The sequence below is a fragment of the Tubulanus polymorphus genome, chromosome 4 (genome assembly GCF_964204645.1).
Source record: "Tubulanus polymorphus chromosome 4, tnTubPoly1.2, whole genome shotgun sequence".
NCBI classification, from domain to species: domain Eukaryota; kingdom Metazoa; phylum Nemertea; class Palaeonemertea; order Tubulaniformes; family Tubulanidae; genus Tubulanus; species Tubulanus polymorphus.
The window spans coordinates 23,899,610-23,918,756 of NC_134028.1; the positions used below are offsets into that span (position 1 = coordinate 23,899,610).

The 19,147-nt window shown below is 38.0% G+C and overlaps 1 protein-coding gene across 5 annotated transcripts; it reads left to right on the forward strand.

Moving 5' to 3' along the window:
• The first annotated feature begins 250 nt into the window (after positions 1 to 250).
• On the forward strand, positions 251 to 19,061 carry LOC141903281 (protein CLEC16A-like). 5 transcript variants are annotated; one of them, XM_074791375.1, is made up of 25 exons: positions 251 to 383; positions 852 to 980; positions 1,410 to 1,543; positions 1,888 to 1,955; positions 2,036 to 2,116; positions 2,492 to 2,597; positions 4,185 to 4,247; positions 6,287 to 6,410; positions 7,082 to 7,277; positions 7,824 to 7,976; positions 8,558 to 8,729; positions 9,056 to 9,182; positions 9,300 to 9,400; positions 10,556 to 10,608; positions 10,707 to 10,776; positions 11,063 to 11,217; positions 11,574 to 11,753; positions 12,495 to 12,615; positions 12,705 to 12,747; positions 13,073 to 13,129; positions 13,658 to 13,766; positions 14,189 to 14,507; positions 15,179 to 15,199; positions 16,166 to 17,283; positions 17,604 to 19,061. In XM_074791375.1, the coding sequence occupies exons 1-24, from the start codon at positions 307 to 309 to the stop codon at positions 17,248 to 17,250; spliced, it is 3,744 nt and encodes a 1,247-aa protein (XP_074647476.1). In that variant the 5' UTR covers positions 251 to 306; the 3' UTR covers positions 17,251 to 17,283; positions 17,604 to 19,061. The 5 variants fall into 5 exon arrangements, with proteins under 5 accessions (XP_074647476.1, XP_074647475.1, XP_074647479.1 ...); XM_074791374.1 differs by having other exon boundaries at positions 16,166 to 19,061; XM_074791378.1 differs by lacking the exons at positions 15,179 to 15,199; positions 17,604 to 19,061 and adding an exon at positions 15,503 to 15,569 and having other exon boundaries at positions 16,166 to 16,271.
• The last annotated feature ends 86 nt before the right edge of the window (positions 19,062 to 19,147 follow it).

A 19,147-nucleotide genomic window follows, 5' to 3' on the forward strand; every position in this document is an offset into this window, starting at 1 on the left:
CGCGGGACAAAGCGAAAACCGGAACACCGCAAATTGCCCGAAACCACCAACGACCGTCCCGTGCTGCCATCTCACGTCAAACCGGGTCACCATCTTGTGCTGCCGTCTCGCGTGTATCATGAAAATTAACCTGGGGGAAAAAGGGGTAGCTCCGAGAATACCATAATTCGCCTTTGACCACCGTCCTGTGCTGCCCTCTCACGTCGCTTAGAGACACTAACCCGGAAGCGAAATGATTTGACAAGTTACAACGAACGACAGAATAATTTAGAAGCAATTGATGAGATTTTTCACTGGAAATTGACGATGTTTTCACGATCAAAAACGTGGCTTCCTGGTGGGATATGGAGGCCAAAAAATCCACATTCTCTCGAACATCTGAAGTGAGTATATGTCGATAGAATCGTTGAAAGAGAGTGGATTTTAAAAGATTGGGAGGGTGGTGGTGTGACGTGAGGAAGGGATATGGTGAATACCACCGCAGCATACGTTATTTAAACAGGGGCCTATGTGAAGAATTTCATATACCTTTAGTTTAGTTGCTAGGCCTATGTATTAAAAATGTACTACGCCTACGGGATGGGCTTGTCATAAAGTGAATGGATGAAATTGAAACTTCTTCAGATTATACAGGGAAATTGGGGTTGGGCATTGGTACTAGTTTTATCCATTCACTATCAATCGTGACGAGACTTGTGGTAAAAATATGGGGGTGAAAACTTTGCGTCCGGTCCTTACACGGCAAGGTCACTAATATAGTGGACACACTTATTGATTTCTGTATTTCAGATATTTATACAGTTTTTTCTGTATATCAGATATTTATAAAGTCAGTTTTTTCTGTATTTCAGATATTTATACACAGTATTGTGTAAGAATCAAACAGTTACCGATACAAATCGTAATCTACTCGTCGAAACTTTACGCGCCATTTCCGAAATTCTAATTTGGGGCGATCAAAATGATAGTTCAGTATTTGAGTAAGTATCAGTGAGAAGAAAGAGGAAGAGAGAGTTCATCTCGTACTCAAGTCAAATCAACTTTTCAAGTCTTAATATACCTCGACTATGCTTGGACTGTTAAGATTTCTCGACATTTCATATTGCATCTTGCTGATAGATAGAAAATAGAGCGTAAAACCTTTTAGCAGAAAAATTGTTTTTTCACAGAAAGCAAAAATATATTCTATAGCCTGTATATCGGAAGAGTTATTTTTTGCGCCGATGTCAAACAGGAATCATAGCTTTCATTCAAAAACTAAATAGGAAAAATAGGTTATTCAAGTAGGTGAGGTGAACAGCCTGTCAAAATGCAGGGATAAGTTGTCCACAGGGTACGAGTTGACCTGCGACCGAAAGAGAGGTTGGTCGGGTCGTTTGACTAATTTTCTGAAAATTATTATTCAATAGTTTTTTCTTGGAGAAGAACATGCTGTCGTTTTTTATCAAGTACCTGCGTCAGAAATCCGGTCGATTCATCTGCGTTCAATTGTTACAAACGTTGAATATCCTATTCGAAAATATCAGCAACGAAACGTCCGTCTGTAAGTAAACTGTCAATTTAAACATGTCGATCGGTTGACTCCGCCCTTTGTTCAGGGTGGAAATCAGGGGGAAATCAGCAAAATTTCTTTTCTTTAAAAAGTTGGGTAATGTTGAGGAATTCTGTAAAAAAAGCCAAAAGTCAGGCAACTTTGTTGAGATTGCGTGTAAAATCAAACAGTTTCCGTCTATGTCTTACGTATTTGACTGTGTTAATTGATTGGATTCTTAGCTCACTATGTCAGGGAAATCAACGTACATGTCGGGGAAAAGTGAAATAAAAGTGGCCACCGTGTTGTTTTTCATGATTTGCCTAAATATAATGATTTTATTACGATACTTTTAGATTATTTGCTGTCGAACAATCACATAAACGCTATAATCGTGCATAAGTTTGATTTCTCGGATGAAGAGGTGAGCGTAAAGACTGAATTTGAGAGAATCAATCGTTTTCTGTTCCTGGATTCTGATTCAGTTGTTGTTTCTGTTTTCAGGTGATGGCTTACTACATTTCGTTTTTGAAAACTTTGTCGCTGAAGTTAAACAAACACACAATTCATTTCTTCTATAACGAGGTAATTATGATAAAATTGATACAGAATTATTTTGTTGCTGGTACCCTGCATCCCATCAGTCCGGTCCCTGAAATCTCTCAGCCTGGACCATGCATCCCTTGTCATTTGATACTTAATCACAATTATTTATCCACACTTCACATACATTCGGAACACAAAATATTAGACATTTTATCAGCACACGTTCAAAAACTGATCGTCCACATTTCACTTGTGTTGAGAACTTCACCTGAGACATTTTCAATTGAAAGTGAACTACAAACACCAGACATTTCAGCTCACTTTCTAAAAGTGATAGTCTGAAAGGGATGGTTCCAAAATGTATATCGATACCTGCATTAACTCTTATTGTTGATTTGTGTTTTATATTTTCAGCACACGAATGACTTCGCTCTGTACACGGAAGCGATTAAGTTTTTCAACCATTCAGAAAGTATGGTTCGTATTGCCGTTCGCACAATCACTCTGAACGTCTATAAGGGTAAGTAGATTAACAGAAATCACATACGAGAGGGCTTTCTAATATATAAACACTACATCATAGAAACTCCATATTTTAAACATAATATGATATAATAATCATCTGAATATATATGTATATATTTAAGTTCTCCCCTCGGCTTTCTCCTCAAATTTGGAATAAGGGAAGTTGCTCTTATTTATTTTGTCAATAAAAATCGACCAGTCCTTATATATGATTATAATACCTAGATTTGATGATACCAGTGGAAAATTCATTTTTAAGACAAATAGAATATTTTCACGGTCTAAGCATGTTTCCTATGAATATTTAATCACCACAGTTTTAGTTTATTTCCCTATTTAAGGTTTCAATCAAATCCGTATTTGTTTGGTATTTGCTTCTGTCAAGAATTTGTTGTTATCTTCGGTATTTATTATTTACCGTTATATGAATTGATTTGTTTCAATATTTCACTTTTACCTCGACTCTACAGAAAGTCTGTTGCATTACAATCGAAGCAAAGGTAACTAGAAAAAAACTTGATGGTATTTCGTGGACACCACGTATGATGAAGAAGGGTCCATGAAGACTGGCTCTTGACTTCTATACAAATCTTCTTTCATTACAACCCTAAAATTCCACTCCTTTTTCTGATGCAAATTTGGGGTTTTTCTATTTTCGAAATTCGTTATTCTTTAATTCTTAAATTTGCAAATTTCTACTAAAAAGAATGTTTCTTTTCGCATTCAATTCATTTCTTTGTTTGGATTTGTTTTTAGAGGCATTCGGTTCTTTTTTTAAAATTTTTTCTGAGCAGATTTTTGATTTTGTGAAGAAAAAGAATCGATGATATTTTCGTCGAGTTGTCAGTACTGTGACGTGCTACTATAAACCTGTCTGAAGTCGGTGGTAAAGAACTGGCCAATACCTAATATTCTTGATATATTGCACGCCCCCTTTCCCCGAAGTCCAATGTATGCAGATGTTTTGTCTCAAGTTATAAACTATATGATCCCACCAATGAATAAAACACAGTGATATGTACAATGTTGAATGTTGTATGGTTTTTCTGTAATTTATCCTGTTGTATAGCAGTTTATTTGAAAAATTGTACACGATCCCAAATTGTTTCGGTTTACCCTTGTAAGAAATTCATATCGACAGGATCCCTACGACTCCTTGATTCCTTACAAACTTCTTCTAAACAGAAAGTGCTTTTAAAAACTCCTTGCCAAATCGGTACAGTTGGAAGCAGGATTCTTTTTACCTAATTAGGCAGTTACCGAATTAGAAACTGAGTTTAGCTAAATTAATGATATATGGTATATGAAATTTTCTCCAGATGCTTGACTGATTTTATCAGATGCTTAACTTCCTCAAAATTTGAAATTTTCTGTCTAAGAATTCTTAGAAAACTCCTTATATCCAGGAATGACTGATTTGTAGGGACTCTAATCTTTCATGTTTTCGAGACCATAACTTATCAGGGTGATAGGAGACCCAGCCCTGGCCGTGCCCGCTATTGTTTTCATCATCCAAATCCTCGAAACTATAGCGCGTTGCTAGGTTACCGATTGTTAATTGATTGCGTATGATCTGCTATAGTGTTGGAGAATGCTAGTTGCCTGGATACCAGTATTGACGTTGTTCTCGGGCAGCCGGACTCACGTAAGACACAAAACAATATCAACATCCTCCTCTATTTTTCGCTTGCTATTTCTTCAACACACTCATCTTTATATACTACATGTTTGATCATCTGAATTCAATTAATCATCGACGAAATTGCGCAATGATTTTTAAATAACGTAACCTTCCGATCCTACCGTGAATTAACCAGCAGTTAACAGAGCTGTAGAACTAACGTCTTGACTTGAGCAAACATTGCAAAAACACCCTGAAATCAAACTAGATTTTTCAAAAAACGTAACGCTTCCATTTTCATCAAATTTATCGGCTTTGTATCGACGATCTCTAAGATAACTGCTGGTTAAAGCTTAGCTAACCACAACCGGCCTAAGCAACCAGTGTTTTCGTATAGCCTATGTATGTACATTATATCGGAAGACTCGACTCATGAGGTCATCGGTAACGTTGGAAACATTCGAAGGTCTCGGCAAATTTGGCTTGAAAATCTTATTGATTGTCTTGAATTTGACCCTATTTTGGTCAAGTGATATTTGCTTAAAGTGCTGGGGGGCCAGTTGCTCAAAAGTTGGTTAAAGATAACCGGTCGTTAAATACCATAGTAACAATGAAATTTCAATTGTCACCATATCAACTATCTACTGGATGATCTTCCGCTGGTTCTTTTCATGACATCATGTGCGAGTCCTCGACGCGTCGATGTGTTTCATAGATATAATGAAAATATGAATTGTCAATTTTCAGTGTAAATTGTGGAATTAATTAATTAGAGTAGCGATTACTAATGAAACTATGTAATGAATATAGAAACTGTTTAACTGTAGTAACACAGACTGATTACCGAGCGTTCTAACGAAAATAACTCGCTATCAGAAAACTTGGATTTACAATATCAAATAAAACCCTGCTATATACAAATTTACAAGATAGAAATTATTGAGAATGAATCTTGTTTTCAATCTTATCATTTTGTATATAGTGTGTTTATTTTCACAAACGCTCATATGACATGTAATATACATGTGATTTCATCATACACCGGAGTATTGCAATGTGGAGACAGGACGAACGCAGCATGCGGCACCAGATTTCGGTGGTACCAGTGCTCAATTCGGTGCTTGGTTATTTTCACTCAATCGTAAAAACTCGCGTCACTTACTAAAATTTCATAAATTGTGTATCAGCCTGTATCGATTAATAGAATTTAACTGTTTCGATGGAAATCGATCGTGAACTGATGATTTTAAACGGGCGAAAGAAGAGAATATTTTGTAAGACAGCACTATCATTTTCTAGCTACCATGCAACTGTTATCTATGAATGTACACCCATGAAATTTATATATTTTTGGAATGGCTTCGGTGGCAGTGTGTGTAATATCATATCGAGTAATTCTGTATGTTTCATTCCTCATGTGACATCATGTTGAGATTATTATGGTAGTTTTTGTTTCCAGAGATGTGTATTTATGGAGGCGGCCATGTATTCCGGAAGTGTTTATTAGTGTTGACTAACTCGGTGTGCAGTTATTAATTTGTATGAAAAAATTAAGGAAAAAAGACTTTAAATGCAATATCAGAAATCCTGATAGACTAGAACCCAGTTACGCAGTTGAATTTGAGTTTAATATCGATCAATTTCTGTGTGTTTGATTCTATCAGGCGTTAGATTGATGTGAAAAATAATGAAAAATACACGTCTGTAACTCATCCGATAATAGATTTTGATCCCTTTTCATACCATATACCGTGGAGCTCAGATGCACATTGATGTGTTGGAGTTCAAAAAAAAAGATTTTCAATTCAGATTCATGTGATCAGTAACTGCTTTATGTTATCGTACCTTGAAAATATTAAAAATCTGGAAAAATTATTTATGAAAATGATAAAGATTCTGATAGCCTATTTAGGTTGTGAAAAAATGTGAAAAAATTCCAATCAATCAGATTCCTGCTCTACTTTCATTGACAACTATTGGAACTGGATTCTGTAAATGTTTTATACGGAGTTGTTCTCGATGTTGATTAATTAATTTTCGTTTGAACGTTTCATGTTTTTCAGTCGATGACAAATCGATGTTACGATATATACGCGATCGAACGGCCGCCCCGTATTTCTCAAATCTCGTCTGGTTTATCGGTAATCATATCATTGAACTGGACGCGTGCGTTCGAAACGACGCCGAGTAAGTATTAGTTTATGGTGGCTGCCGTTTCTGCACTCGCGGAACTGGATCCTTCCATAACTGTAGCACACTTGACTACGACTATGATTTGAGAGTAGTTTGGGATCATTCATTTATTACGTACGCATTCGGCGAGGGGGGAGGGGTAAGTGCAATTGCGTACTGTAATGCTTGATGTATATGAAAAAATGGCCGATTTTGCGTACAGGGAGGAGGGGGAGTTGAAGAAGTCAAATTTCATGCGTACGTAATAAATGAATGATCCCTTTCTAGCTCAACTTCTCTCAAAATGTCAAAAATACTTTCGAAATCCGAATTATTTCTAGTTCATTTTCAATTAAATCACTATTTTGATGTCAAACTACTCACATTTTTTGGTAAAAACTACTACAATTAGAGATATTCAGGTTTTCTGGTCTGTTGTATACAGCTAGCTCCAGAACTACGAACCTTCGTAAATAGTTGAGACTATTTCCATGAATATCATTGAGAGAAAACGGGTGGAACGATTCCACCCGAAACCTGAAAAGAAGAAAACAAATTACAGTTGCTCGAATTGATATTGTGGGTTTCTCTCAATGATGCTGCGAACCTTGGTCCAGATCTGTAGAATTTGGCCTCTTAGGTTAAACTGACTGTCTAGTGAATGATTGTTTGTTTGTTTATTGTAGTCATCAGAGTCGCGATCGTCTGGCCGATCTAGTCGCCGAACACCTCGATCATCTTCACTATTTAAACGATATTCTATGTTTGAATATCGATTGTTTGAATGACGTTTTAACCGATCATCTGTTGAATCGACTTCTCATTCCTTTATACGTTTATTCGTTAACGAAGCGTAGGAAACACAGATCGGTCGTCATTGTTGTAAGTATGAAATTTCGACATTGATGATGAAACGTTTCGTCGTAACACAGGGTGGCGCTTCTGAAACTGGAACACTCGGGGAATTAGAAAAATTCGATTTAAAAAAAATCAGGGAATTTGACCGATTTTGGAAAACCTGGGAAACTCGGGGAATTTGGATAATGCTATTGACCACATTTATCAGTATGTGATTCACTGAAAAATGAATGAATTGTAACATTTTAAACCTAGAAATTTCTCTGATTCACTCAGGGAATTTTGTGTAATCACATGGAAAAATCAGGGGAAGCTGTAAATTTGATTGTAAATGGGCGGAAAGTGGCCACACTGAATGATCATATAGAATCCCAGACTCGAAAAGAAAAAAGTCAGTGTTCCTGAAGGTGACTAATAGGATAAAGTCGAAAATAAATCATTACCGAAACTCAAGGAAACCTTTTCCTCTTTCTTTCCGAGTGTGGGATTTCTATATCATTCCCCGTGTGTAAGATTAATCTCTGAAACCATTTTGCTCGATTAATGAATTCGAATGTGACTGTATTTCAGGATTCCCGTCCGCACGTCAGTTCTGTTGTTTCGCTGTTTCTTCTGTCTCAAGTATTCCTCATACTGTCGCACGCGCCGCTCGTCAGGCAATTAGCCGATATTATATTCCACGGAGACATCAGCGTCACATCCGAGGAACCGCATTTACAACAGGTAAACAACTCGTTCACGACTTAGTTCCGGCCACGAGTTTGAGTTAGTCTAAAATAAGAATAGGACACAAAGTAAATATCAGATATACCTGGTAGTCGCCTAAATTTGTCTCAATTAATTCCAAACGATAACCGTTGATGAAATGGTCTGTCCATGTTGTAATGAGCAATGTAGGAGCAAATTCCTCGATGCAAAAGGAAAACCGAGTCTGAAATTTTTCCTTAGTGCTTTTAGTTTATTTGATGTTTCTACTATATGCTAGTAGTCATCTTAAGGAATACTAATGTTATATAACGAAATAATTAGGTACATATAAGTGTACAATTCAGAACGAAATGACTACGACCAACATGATGCAAATTATAGGTAAATACAACATAAAAACATTGACAAACTAAACAAACTGAAATACTTTTGGCGTTATATTTTGACCGATTTAATTCCTTTGAAAATGAACTACTGTACATGTAATTTATATATAGAACTCAATCAGTGTAGTCGCTAAAATGCCAACATATCGGTCCAGCAGTGAGGCGCTATTCTTGTGGTTTTCACTTGTGTTTGTTTTGACTATTTCTCAGGGCCAGTGGAGCGGAGTACGTGGGTTCATCGCGCCTGATGAACCGCTCGCAATGCTGTTAGAACGAACAAGTCAAGAGCCGCGACCTCAGATCATGCCGCGTGGTCTCGAAGGATCCACGGCGAGTCTTTACACTGAAGTTTCAGGGCAACCGATCTCCGACCAGGCAACAGGTACCTGTATACAATAACAGGCAGATGCTATCTTTCTATAGTTACTCCTACAGGCTGGCCACTGACCAGGGAATCAGAATAATCTAGAAAAAATCAGGGAAAATTTGGATATGTAATTGACCTCACGTTTCTTTATCTCTTTATGATTCATAAAGAATTAATAAATATTAACATTTTGAATCTAGAAAATCCTCAGATTTTCTCAGGGAATTTTGTGTTATATAACATGGAAAAATCAAGGAATTAATAAATTGGTGGAAAGTTCCCGCCCTGTCCTATGACTATGGTATTTCTAAATTGTTTTACCATATTTCATTCTGTTATAGCTGTTGCTACTACTGCCGCTGCTGCTGCTGATGATGATGAAAGTTCAGTGAATATAACGGATGAAGAAAAACTACAAGCTTCAAACAAACAACCGCCTACAGAACAAGAGTTTACACTTACTAACAGGTAATATTATAGAATTAACAGCTATATGTGATGAAAGCTGTTGAATTCAGTTTCTTAGGTCATTTATGTAGAGCTCCAAATGATCACGGATGATATTCTATATCTCGATGTTTTCAGGCCATATTTAGAAGCGATTTTCAACGCTCTAGAATGCACCGAAAATGACTACGAAGCCCTGTTCGCCTTGTGTTTACTTTACGCAATGGGACATAACGAAGGTGAGAGTGATTCGTGGTAAAATATAGCATCGAGTTAAAACAAATCTTGAAATTTAAAAGAAAAGAGATTAAGTTTCGCTGAAGCCTTCTGTTCGAATTTTCAGTGCTTCGATGTTTAAATTTTTTACGTAAAAATTTCCTTCCTCGTGAAAAATATACAGGGCCTGCAGTTGCTCAAAAGTTGGTTTATATGGATAATGGGGGGTGAATAGTATAGAAACAATGAATTTTTAATTCAACTTTCGCGCAACTGGCCCCTGAAAGTTTGATATTGAATTCTATATTGTATCGACTGTTGATTATTGTGCGTTTGAGTATAATTTGTTATGTATTATTTTATCCTACGTTCTTCTCTTCTGGTTACGGAATTCTGCAGACGGTATTCAAACAACGCTATAATTGTGTATATATTTGTGTGTGTGTGTGGATAGTGTGGAATTGTATAACGATGCACACGAGTGAAAGTTGTTTATATTTGTTGTGTATTAATGTGTAGAAATGCTGGGTCAGGCTTAATTACCGTATATGCCGAATAAGTCGTTATAGTTGTGACGATCATTGCTATGTCGAAGACTCGTCCAAGTGATGTACAAGTAGCAGTCAAACACGGAAACAGGAGACGGTAACACGTTGTCGAGCATTTCCCCGTGTCCTGTGCGTTTACGAGAAACATGGTTTCGGGAAACGATTATTCCGAGATCAAACATGTTTGATTATGTGTTTTCATGTTTCCGTGCGTTGCGTGCATTTTTAGTAAATTTAATCGGAAATACAAATTGATACTCAAAAATAGAGATGACGCATTTTTGATTCCAAATCAGTTCAATTTTGATATTTCGAATCCGGGAGTTAGATTTTGATTAATCCGTTCTGCAACTGGGACCCAGTATTTTAGATTATGAACGTTGTGTAGTTGATATATAGTGATTATGCACTGGTTTTAGGCATTAATGGTTCATACTGTTGTATTTACACATGTATTTCAAATGTATTTATTAGATCCAAAAAAAAAGAATTTAAGATTCTCTTCAAATTGTCCGAATGCATGCTACTACTGTATGCGGTTTCATTTCATAGTATTGTACTGCATGAAAAAAATTCTTTAATCCGATCGCGACGTCACTTTGACAAGTTTCTTGGATGAATTTATTTCAGGAATCAATCAAGAGTTGTTAGATTCAGTGTTGATGCCGACTGATAAGTCTCAGGTAATCACTGGTATACAGTTATGCCATGTTAGTTGCAATGCATTACTTCTATTCCTGTTGGTATTTCATTTGCATAAATATCTCGCATCCAATTCCAGGGTAAAAGCCATTATAATGTATTACTGGTTGAAAAGCTCATCAAGATTATAAGTTTAAGTTGTCAGAATGGTATGTAATAAATAAACGCCATATTGGATGTTATTATGAACTAACTCAGTGTGTCAGCTTGCAGCTGTATTATTATAAAGCAACGTGGCAGAATAAAGTTTAAAATTGATGTCATGATTTACAGCTTAAACTGCATCTGCCAGTGGCCTAGAAATGGCATGATATCCATGTTTTATTATGGAAAAAGCATCTATTAAACATATGCCTCATAGAAGAGATCGATATTTCGAATACCTTGAAGTTCTTATCCAGTCTTAGCAATTATAACTTATTTCGTTGTTTTCAGGCAGTAAAGTTCGTTTGGCCACGCTGGAAATGAGCATTCTCCTGCTGAAACAGTTAGTGCATAAGAAAGGCATTACGTTTCTACAAGATCGACACCTGGCGTGTATAGAGGGCGCTAAAGAGGAGAGCGTCTTATTACTTCGAAATTTCTACAAGGTGAATAAGAAGAGAGATGATCTATTTTATGTCGTAATCTGATTGCAGAAATCCAGTAACCATAACCCTTTCACTACCACCAGTTTTCCACCCGATATTCCTGCTGAGAACTTGGAAAATTTTTGAGTATTCCACCATAGTGCAGACGTACTGTTACAATATCTCAACCCCACACTGCGGTATCTTTAGTTACTAATGTTTCACAGCGTTTGGTAGATTAAATATAGTGTTCTGGGTGAACTGTACACTGTACATAGCGGGGTACAGGAGGTTGAATTATTGCTCTATTGAAATTGGGTCTTCTATTATTGTTAAATAATTGAATTTCTGTAATTTCGCTCGATACTTTTCTTCAGAGCGAAGAAATATTTCTGGATATGTTCGAAGATGAATGTCGTGATATGCAGCTACGGCCGTTGAATGTGGAATATCTAACGATGGATGCGTCGATATTACTACCACCGACCGGGACGCCTTTAACCGGCATCGATTTCAATAAACGTCTGCCATGTGGCGAAGTCGAGCGAGCCAGACGAGTGAGTAATTATTGCGTCTCTAGTTACTAGATCTAAAGCAAAACTATCTTCCAACTTGCAAATTACGCTTAGGTCTTTTACCTTGTGTCTATTCTGTAGATATTAAATCTAAACACATTTGCTACCAGTATGAGATATCTCACAGTTCATGGGCCAGTTTCTCAAAATTTAGTTAAAGATAACTGCTGGATATAAATACCATCGTTACTACTATGAACTTATAATTGTCACTATATCAACTATCCACAGTTAAACTCTTACCAACTTTTGAGCAACTGCAGCCCCTGGTTCTGGTATCATCGCCACAAAAATTAACTTGTATCTGATCCTTCTTATTCGCTGTTTGATATTTGCACCAGGGGCGGACCCAGAGGCTAATTTGGAAGGACTTGTCACAACTCAAAAGGGCCCTTGATGTCCAAAAAGGCAATATGAGGTTCACTCCCGCATTGTAATGCGCCGATTACCTTTATTGACAAAATGAGAAAAGGGCAATCAAAAATATCTCACAAGTCCCCCCGCGAATCCGACCATTACACTTCAGCACATCGGAATCACACAGTTCCCTGATTGGCTGGCAGTGTGAACAAACTGTGTTTCTCTTTTCCATACCTCATATCGCTGCCTTTGAGTCTGAAATTGGTTAGACTTTCTGACCAATTTTATGGTCGGCAGTTGGTGAGACTTTTCTGCTCAGCTCATCGTGTTATTCGTCGGCAACTCTGTTCTATTCTATTTCAGGCAATTCGTGTGTTTCTATATTTACGCGGTATTTCATTCGCTTTACAACAAGAGAACGACATCGAACTACCTCTCACGAAACAGGACGAATGTATCAAAAATGGTGAAGTTCTTGATCTCAGTAAGTCATCTTTAAGTCTTATGAAATGTATATTGTGCACCGTGTACATGTACAGTAAAAAGTATACTCTGTTATCGATATATTTACAGATAACAGTGACCTTATTGCTTGTACCGTACTAACAAGAGATAAGTAAGTTGATTTTTGTTTCAATGCTTCATTGGAAATACTCTCGCATTTCGTATGGACATTTATACCCTAATTCATATTTGAAAAAATCTTTTAAGTAAAACGTAGAAGTGTACAAGAACAAACTTTCTAGAAATTGCCCATAGTTTCTATATCACTCTTTGTTCAACTAGAATCAATCCGACGATACAATTTTCATTTGTCCCCCCTTTTATTTGGGTAGAAATTACCATGTTTTCTCTCCACATCTACGGCTTCGATTCAATGTTGTTATAGTATCGATATTATTATTATTATTATTATTATTGATGATGATTGTGATTTGTAGAATATTCGCTGGGAGTAACCAGGGAAGTGGTACTCCCACTAAACGTCGTGTACAGATGTAAGTCCAGTGATGCGTGCGTGCATGGGTGTCTTGACACGTCCGTGCTGCAATTCACACAGCTTTTCGTGTTCCTTTCTCATTTTCCCGACTTAAAAATCCCTCGATTACAGCTTCCCATTTCGACCTATTAGATCAAGAATATTTCTGCACTTACAGTGAAATAATCGCGTAAATTATTCTGAATAATTTTCTCTACGAATTTTAAAACCAGCGCAATGATTACTCTAAGTACGAATCATAGTGGAAAGAATTTCAGAATTGATTTTCCCGATGATCGGGTATGGGAGAAAAAATACCTTTTAGCCCAATCAGTAGATGTTAGATTAGTTGTAGTGTAGTACGGCTGTTTTAGTGGTTTCAATGTATTCAGTTTATTTCGACGCCTCGTTGCTTCGCGAGTCATCGAAGCATCGTCTTATTTCCATTTACGTAGCTTACCGTACATATATCACACGTTGCATTCGGATGTTTTGAAATATCGTTTTTCGAAATGTCGAATGAATGAGTTGTTCGAATGTTTTTCAGTAAACGCGAAAGAAGATTTCTAGTCATCGACGTGCTTCAGTTGATACTAGTTGAACCGGATAATAAGCGACTAGGCTGGGGAGTCGTCAAATTCGTCGGTTTTTTACAAGTAAGAAAACTTTTTGCCACTGTCAACTTCTCTTTATCTTACTATGTATATCACTATGTGGTATTGACTCTGTCAGCATTCAAAGGACACTAATGGCATTTCTGTTCAAGTCATCACCTGTTTCTCTGGAGGGGTCTTTGATAAAAGTTCTGCTTACATGGCGCTAAACAAATTCATATCTTATCCTTTATCAAAAGTATTTTACTGTGATAGTTTTTAACCTTTGAGCTACGTACATTACTTCGCTCAGGACCCGGCCAGGTTCCCATATGTTCCTGGGCGGAGAGAGGGAAGTGGCATCTTCAGTTTAGTTGTCGGCCTGCGACCTCATAACTTCAAACACTCACATTATCACTCTCATAGATGAATATTTCGAAGGGTATAAGAATAAACCCTTTAATGTATTCTCCGTTTCTGTGTAGGATGTGGAAGTTTCCGGCGATAAAGAGGACAGTCGATCTCTGCACGTAACGATTCATAAACCGGCTAGTTCGATCCACGCGAGACCGATTCCGCTTCTCGCCGCCAGATTCGTATTCGACGATCACATTCGATGCATGGCCGCGAAACAACGTCTGACGAAAGGTCGACTGAAAGCGCGACAGAAGAAAATGAACCAGATCGCGCGTTTGTTAGAGATGCCTACGCACCTGATGGATTCGATGTATAGCGGGGCGTACGGTGGCAGCACTAGTAGCGTATTCTCTACCGGATCAGCTTCACAGATCACAGCTATACCAGGTACGTTTTACTAACCAACATAAGACTCCTCCTCTGAAACTCACTACTGATTATAACAGCGAAGCGCTCGATGTTTCGGGTCAATATTTGCTCAAGAATCTTTTGCAAGGGAACTCGCTATGTGATGATCATGTAAAATCCACCACTAAGAAAAAAGGTCTGCTTGAGGTTCTCAAAGATGGCTATTAAGATATCGAAGAAACGTTGAAATAAATCATAAAACCTTTTCTTTATAATTGTGGGATATTATATCATCGTTACAACACAATGTTTCATCAATCGTTATCTGGATGCTAAACCTTACTGAGTAACATGGAGTCTATACTATGCGTAGATTTTAGGACCTCATATTGGATATTTTTTCTTAAATCTAAATTTCCTGATAAACGTATTGATGGCCAGTGTTTTTTGCCTAGATGGGCAATAACTTAGCTATCAAACTTCTGAAGCTTTATGTTCACACAATCGCCAAGTGCAAAATTAGTCTATCTTTTCGTGCACTTTCATAGCACCAGTCACTCAGAAGAAATTATTATTAGGTGTACACAATCCTAGATATCAGCGGTAATCCTTAATGGTTTGCCATCCCTAATCGCTACAATGGAAGTGAAATGAATCAGTTTTCCTGAAACTATTCTGAACTTATTTCTAATCTTAAACGCCGACAATAGGAAAGAAAATTCACATACAAGGTATACGTTGTGTATTTCATGTAATGATTATAAATCACTGCCTCCACAGCATTCCTCATTCTTTCAGCCTACAAAATACCTGTTGGTCGTGGATCTTATTTATGTTATTATTCATTTATATTATTTATTTGCTGCTATATGTAACTTTATTTTCTCAGCATGTACTGTCTTGTATCTCCGTATGATACCTGTGTATTAAAATATAACCTTCGAGCGACTGATTCTAAAAAAGCTCCTTCCTTTCTGCGCAAAATGTGGTGAAATATTGCTTGTAATTGAAAGTTTTTTTGTTCTGCATCGCAGGAATAGCCGTCAAACAACAGAAATCATCAACTTCTCAATAAATATTATCCCTCCTTCACTGTTCATTGTAAGTTCATCAATCTATAACAGACTTCGGCATGGATCCAGTAATCTGCACCATCTATACACATTCAGCTAGCTCAGAGTCACTTTCACACACACATAGTTTTATACAGACCAAGGCATTTCAATTCAAGAAAACAGCATTGCTCCGAGTCTATGCGGTTCAACGTAGTGTTTCTGAGCTAGCTTTCGCTACATCAATCATAATCTTGGTTTGCACTCATAATCCAGTTTTGTATCACATGGCGGCATCAGCAAAAATTACCTCAAATGTATATACGTGGATCCAACGAGAAGAACTTATGTTGTGCAATCATTCTATGATGGAAAATGATCTATAGTACCAGTAGATTCTTATTTCCAAAACCCTTAAACATTTTACCCGTATTTTATGACATTCTGTACCCGTTTTGATCTCAATATTTTCTACCTTCTGATTCTTTTAAACTTTTGTTTTGTTTTGCTTGAACTTTTTATCCTTCCCGAACTCAATGTCTGTCGATCTGTTTGCGTTTTGTCCTGCCGTGAACTCTGTTTCTGCTGGAAATGTTTAACAAATTTGGCTGCAAATTTCACAGTATTTTCCGTTTTGACTCTTAGGTCGCAGTCAACCGATATCGACGAGTCATCCGGGCGGAGCTCGACCGAAACAGCGTACCTCGTCGAACTCCTCGTCTCGATCTCACAGTAAAACGAAACCGACCCCGATTTCCGACGCGAGTCGAGCATTGAACGATCTTTCGCCGGATATAGAAATCGCGCAGGAAGCGACGTCCCCGTCGGCCTTCGCGTTTCACAGTTTAAACTCACACGTCGTAGAAACGAAGGGTCACACGAGAACCGGTTCGAACGGCAACGTGCCCGACGCGTCGCAGGAAATACCGATGGAAGATCTGTCGAAAAAATCCAAAGAGAAATCGTCGCTGCATTCGGATTTGAAAAAGCTTCGTCAGCGACGGGACAGCGGTCCGAACGTCGAGATGGGTCGCAGTCGTAAAGTGACTCCGCCCGCGGGCGCGCCGGCCGCATTGAAGAAACGAAGCAGTTCGTATAGCCCGCGTCGAGGAGGCGTCGCCGCGACGACCGGTAATAAGTCGGGCAGCAGTCAGAATCTGTCGAACGTCGCGCGACGTGGAAGCGGGTCGGCGGGGATTCAGGATACGAGTTTATCGACTCCGGAGATCGTGAAGAAACGAGAGAGAAGCGCTTCGAGTCCTGTCGCCGTGAGTAAATCGACGTCTGCTAAGAGCGAAATCAAGAAATCAATACGCGGCGCGTCGAAACAACCAAAAACTTTAACCCCGGTCCCGACCGTTTCGCTCGTGCCCGATTCCGAAAAACATCTACCGCAACCGAGCTCCGATTCGCCGAAACTACTGCCTCCGAGCGACGCCGCAGCGGTCGTCCTAAAATTAGAATCGTCGAGTGAATCCGAAAGTTCGTCTGCTGCGAAACCTCCCGAATCAACAAAAGACAATGCGCGTGCTACACCGACGCCCTCTACCGGCGGTGAGAAGGCACCGGTTGGTTCCGCGGCCGTCGAGCAGTTGACGAAATTAGCTCAAATCGTGCACAAACATTACAACTTCGGAAAGGACGACGATGGAAACAACTCAACGGCTGAAAGCTCCTCAGCGCCCGATCATCGCGAAGCAGCGCAAGAATCCGACGATAATCGAATATGAAAGTTTTACGAAGTTTAAAACAATACAAAAAACGTTGAAATTGTGCATCCTCCGTCGGCAGGGATTCGAACCCGATGACATTGAGACTTGCCATGGCACGAAACCCAAGGTTACCTACATACGCAGCTCAGATGATGTCATTATTAGCCTATCAGAAATCCTGTTGTATTTTAGCCTGGGTTTTTCCAGTTTTAGGCTATCTGAGGAATTTGCCTCAGCATTTATACTACGGGCAATCTGATTGGTGCCGCAGTTTTCCTACGGTCAACCCGCGCACCCAGGCTAGTGTTGCAGGGTTTTGTATTGTGGCTGAGTTCAGCGATGCTTTCAGGTTCGAATCCCTGTCAGGATAGGATGAAAATAGTGATATTAAAACTGTTCAGAATCGGTCTCTTTTTCATCGATCATCAGATCGATGTATTGTATATAGATTCTCCGCCTTGTGTCGAACTAGTCTCCTCCGAGGTCATAATCTACCGAGCTTCGAACATCAATTCTCGAAGCATTTTCAGTGTAGAAATGATGATTCCTGTTTTTCTAGAACTGTACATATCTGCTGATCTACAAGAGCTGATCTTCATTTCAGCTTTTTGGGGCTCATAGCACGTTTTTAACCGGATATTTCGTGTACGAAAGGTTTGGATTGAAAATAATGTTTACTTTGAAAGTATCTTAAAATATTGCGGGACCACAATATCAATTCGATGGTATACTGTATTTCATTTCTTGCTCGCTGCATAGACGTTGTTGTACTAAGATGTTGCGGGCACAGCTCAGGCCAGTATCGCTTCTGATATTTCTGTAAATTTGTTGAAAGTTGATATATTTTTATTATGTGTCTGTATCGTAGGGAATATGTATATCACATGTACGTGTATGCTAATAATACTTTACTACTTCGGTAGATTTGTTGCCAATGCATTTCATATGTTTACTTTGTTGCCAGCCATGGAAATATACCTCAATGGGAAGTTTTGGTACTATGCTTTGTTACATGGCAACTTGAAAGTTATGGGACCTCACAGACCGGAACTTTATCATGATGATTTAGGTTTATTGGTATAAGAGCTTTTCCGTCAGTAATATACAATGTGTATGGAAATCGTTTATTTATTTCGCTTAACCAAGATTTTTCAAATTTGAGATTTTTTTGTAGTTCGTGATTGATCACAATTCGGTATCTTTATGCCAAACCATTTTTGATAGGTCTAGCTATTGGGTATATGATTGGGACTACAAAAAAAAATAACTTTCAAATATTTCTAGTCACTGTTTGTAGATATCCATTTTTTAGAGCAAACTATGATATATTGCACCATCTTCAATCAAATTGTAAAAGCACAAATTCATATATTTGTTTTATCAGGAATTCGGTTGAAATCTAACATCACGATGAATGTAATATTACTCGTCATCCTTTTAGAAAATTCATTTCCAGGTTTGTTTTTCAAGAAATGTATTTTAACGCAATTTCCCGAAAAAAGGCTGGTTTTATAGACCAACTGAGTTCAGGCTAAAAATGATCGGTAAAACTGGCACTGGCGGTTGATTTCGAATTTGGAGTTGAGAAGGATGAAAGCAATACGGTAATCAATTTCTTTGGCAGTTTGCATAAAATATCAAATAATGAAGTTATATTATTTGTGCACCCAAATGCTTGAATTTGCGAGATACAGCCACAGTAGGTCAAGACAGCTCCTAAATTTGCTCACTTTTAACTGGTATATTTTATCCAATCATAATAAGGCATTGTTACATAAATTATTTATATCGTGGGATACAAGTTACATGTGTATAAACTTAGAAATAAAGGAAATTGTTGATTTATATTAAAATCAATTTCATGATTCGATTTTTCTTTTTGATCGTTATTATAATTAGTGAATTAAATTCTTAA